At 29.4% G+C, this 2,429-nt stretch overlaps 1 protein-coding gene across 1 annotated transcript; it reads right to left on the reverse strand.

Moving 5' to 3' along the window:
• Positions 266-1,903, reverse strand: LOC107612340 (protein EPIDERMAL PATTERNING FACTOR 2-like). The gene is made up of 3 exons (XM_016314096.2): positions 1,632-1,903; positions 1,186-1,235; positions 266-982 (listed from the first exon to the last, which is right to left on the reverse strand). The coding sequence occupies exons 1-3, from the start codon at positions 1,729-1,731 to the stop codon at positions 788-790; spliced, it is 345 nt and encodes a 114-aa protein (XP_016169582.1). The 5' UTR covers positions 1,732-1,903; the 3' UTR covers positions 266-787.

The raw sequence follows: 2,429 nt of genomic DNA on the forward strand, positions 1-2,429 counted from the left end.
TTTTTTTAAATACATAATATCTCGTTTATAGTGTAAACAAAATATGTACATATATCGTTTACAGTGTAAACGAGACTGTAAATGAGATATATACATATCGCATTTCCTTCTCTTATCTCGTTTACAGATAAGAGAGGAGTATTTAATTTGATAAATATTTTTTAAATTATATATTTCGATAATTATTACATTTATTTAATTTGTAAAGATAAAAAATCCGATGGATGTACCATGGAGTACTGGAGGTGCCAATGATGCTAACTAATTCACTATAGTATTAATCAAGAAAATAGATTGAACAAGCCTTATAATCTAATATATAGCCAAAGCTTCATCCTACTATACAAACTCTCCTCAAATTTTGTCCTGGCTACTCACTCTTCTATTCTTCCTCATGCACATTACCAACCTCCCTAACCTATTTAATCTGCCCAAAATGGTGAAATTTCAAAACCCACATCCTCTACTTGAAAATTACAACAATAACCCTAGACTTAATTTAAAATAACCGAAAAAAAATTGCAGAGCTTAGAATTTTCGCCAAAAAGTAAGTGATAGAATTAATAATATTTGAACGAGTTAGTTAATTGTATTACTAATCTATATCTAATCGGCACGAAACCGTCTCACAATATTATTCTAACTCCCAACATTTTAAAATAATCGTTACATTTAGAATTTGTTATATTCATAACTTTGTGTATCTAGATACATTAGATTATGAATATACAAGATTTTCTAAACTGACCAGATCCTATAAAATGGAGGGAGTGACTAATATGGACAATCAATTTGAAGGTACATGGTAGTATTTCCCTTTACAAATGCATCTATAAACTATAGGGCATGACTCTGCAATTGAGCACTTGAAACTAACCATAACCCTCTTGCAAGGAAAACATGGTCCACATGCATGGGAACAATCTGGTATGGAGGATCCAGTTGAACTCTGTTCCAATACAACATCTTCCTTTGCTTCTTCCTACATAAGTCACAGGTTGTTTGGTAAATTATACAGAACCCATTAAATAATCCCATCCTATCCCATATGTCTTGAAAGCAGACAAGTGAGTTAACATAACATTATGCGCTTCATTTATTTTATTTTATTTTAAATTTGGTAATAGATTACTATAATAACAAATAAAAAGGAATACAGAGAGTAATAAAACTATTGAATTGAACCTTTTTATTTCTAATTGCTGCTACCTCTTCTTGCAAGTTATTCAACTTAACTGCAAAACCAGAGAAAAAGTTGCATATAAGAAAATTAAAAATAAATTGTAGCACTACGACCCTTTTAATAAGAACATTGTGACAACGATAAAAGGTTATTAGTTTTGTAATTCTTAAATAATATGATCCTTGAAATGATAATTCAAAGTTGGAATTTCAATTTTAAACTATATTTAAATTTTGAAATTTGTTCAACTAGCTTGAAAAATATTCATGATTTTACTATTTTATGATTTATAGATGGAATGGACTATGTTATCTCTGACTATCTAATTTTCTCTTTTATATATATTAATTTTACATAAATAATATATGGTAAAAAATCACAATTAACTGTCAACTGCGGGGAAAAAATGATAGTAAATTGGTAATTAGGAAAGGAGCATTTGACTTACCATTATTTGGAATCACCCTAAGGCTCCAACCAATGGAAACCAACATCAAGAAGATCACAACTAGGAAAAACTTGTGGGTTCCAAGTGACAAAGTGCTCATAATGTCAGCAACTACTAATAATCTCCTAACTTAACAATGACTTGGAAATTTTTTTATTCTTTTATTTTTCAATTTTTCATTACTAGAGGATATGGAGTCTAGTGAGAAAGTGAGAAGCAAAAAGCATAGGATAGGGTGTACTTTTGAGAAGGAATTGATTTGTTGATGAGTTAATAGGATTTGTGTTACACATATACATATATATAGAGAGAAATAATGATGAAGATGCAAAGTTATCCTATTAAATGAGCAATGTGGTACATCTGCTCCATTTCACATGATACACGGCCTACTTTAATTAAAGGTTTCACAGGTTTTTGTTGAGTCCTCCAATTTTGTTTTCCCTTGTTTTTTGTTTTTTAACCTTAATTTACTAGCCTTAACAAGTAGGTTAAATGGTTAATAGAGTGATTGGTGAGCTAAAAAATTTGAATATAGATTTAAATTAGAGAATTTTATCAAAATGGACCTTCAAAGTGTATTTGGCTAATTTTAATATACAAATAATATTTTTGTAGTGTAAATATATATACCACACACCTTCACAACCTTATTTGCTCTTGAAAAGGATTTCGGATATTGTAAAGAAAATCTGTTACACATATTGTCTCTCTCAGCTTTTCACATGTTGAGCAAAGTAATTTTTTTTTTTTTTCAGAAGCTTATGAAAAGTATTATACATTTTCTCCTGCATACCA

The sequence above is a fragment of the Arachis ipaensis genome, chromosome B08 (assembly GCF_000816755.2).
Source record: "Arachis ipaensis cultivar K30076 chromosome B08, Araip1.1, whole genome shotgun sequence".
Classification (NCBI taxonomy): Eukaryota; Viridiplantae; Streptophyta; class Magnoliopsida; order Fabales; family Fabaceae; genus Arachis; species Arachis ipaensis.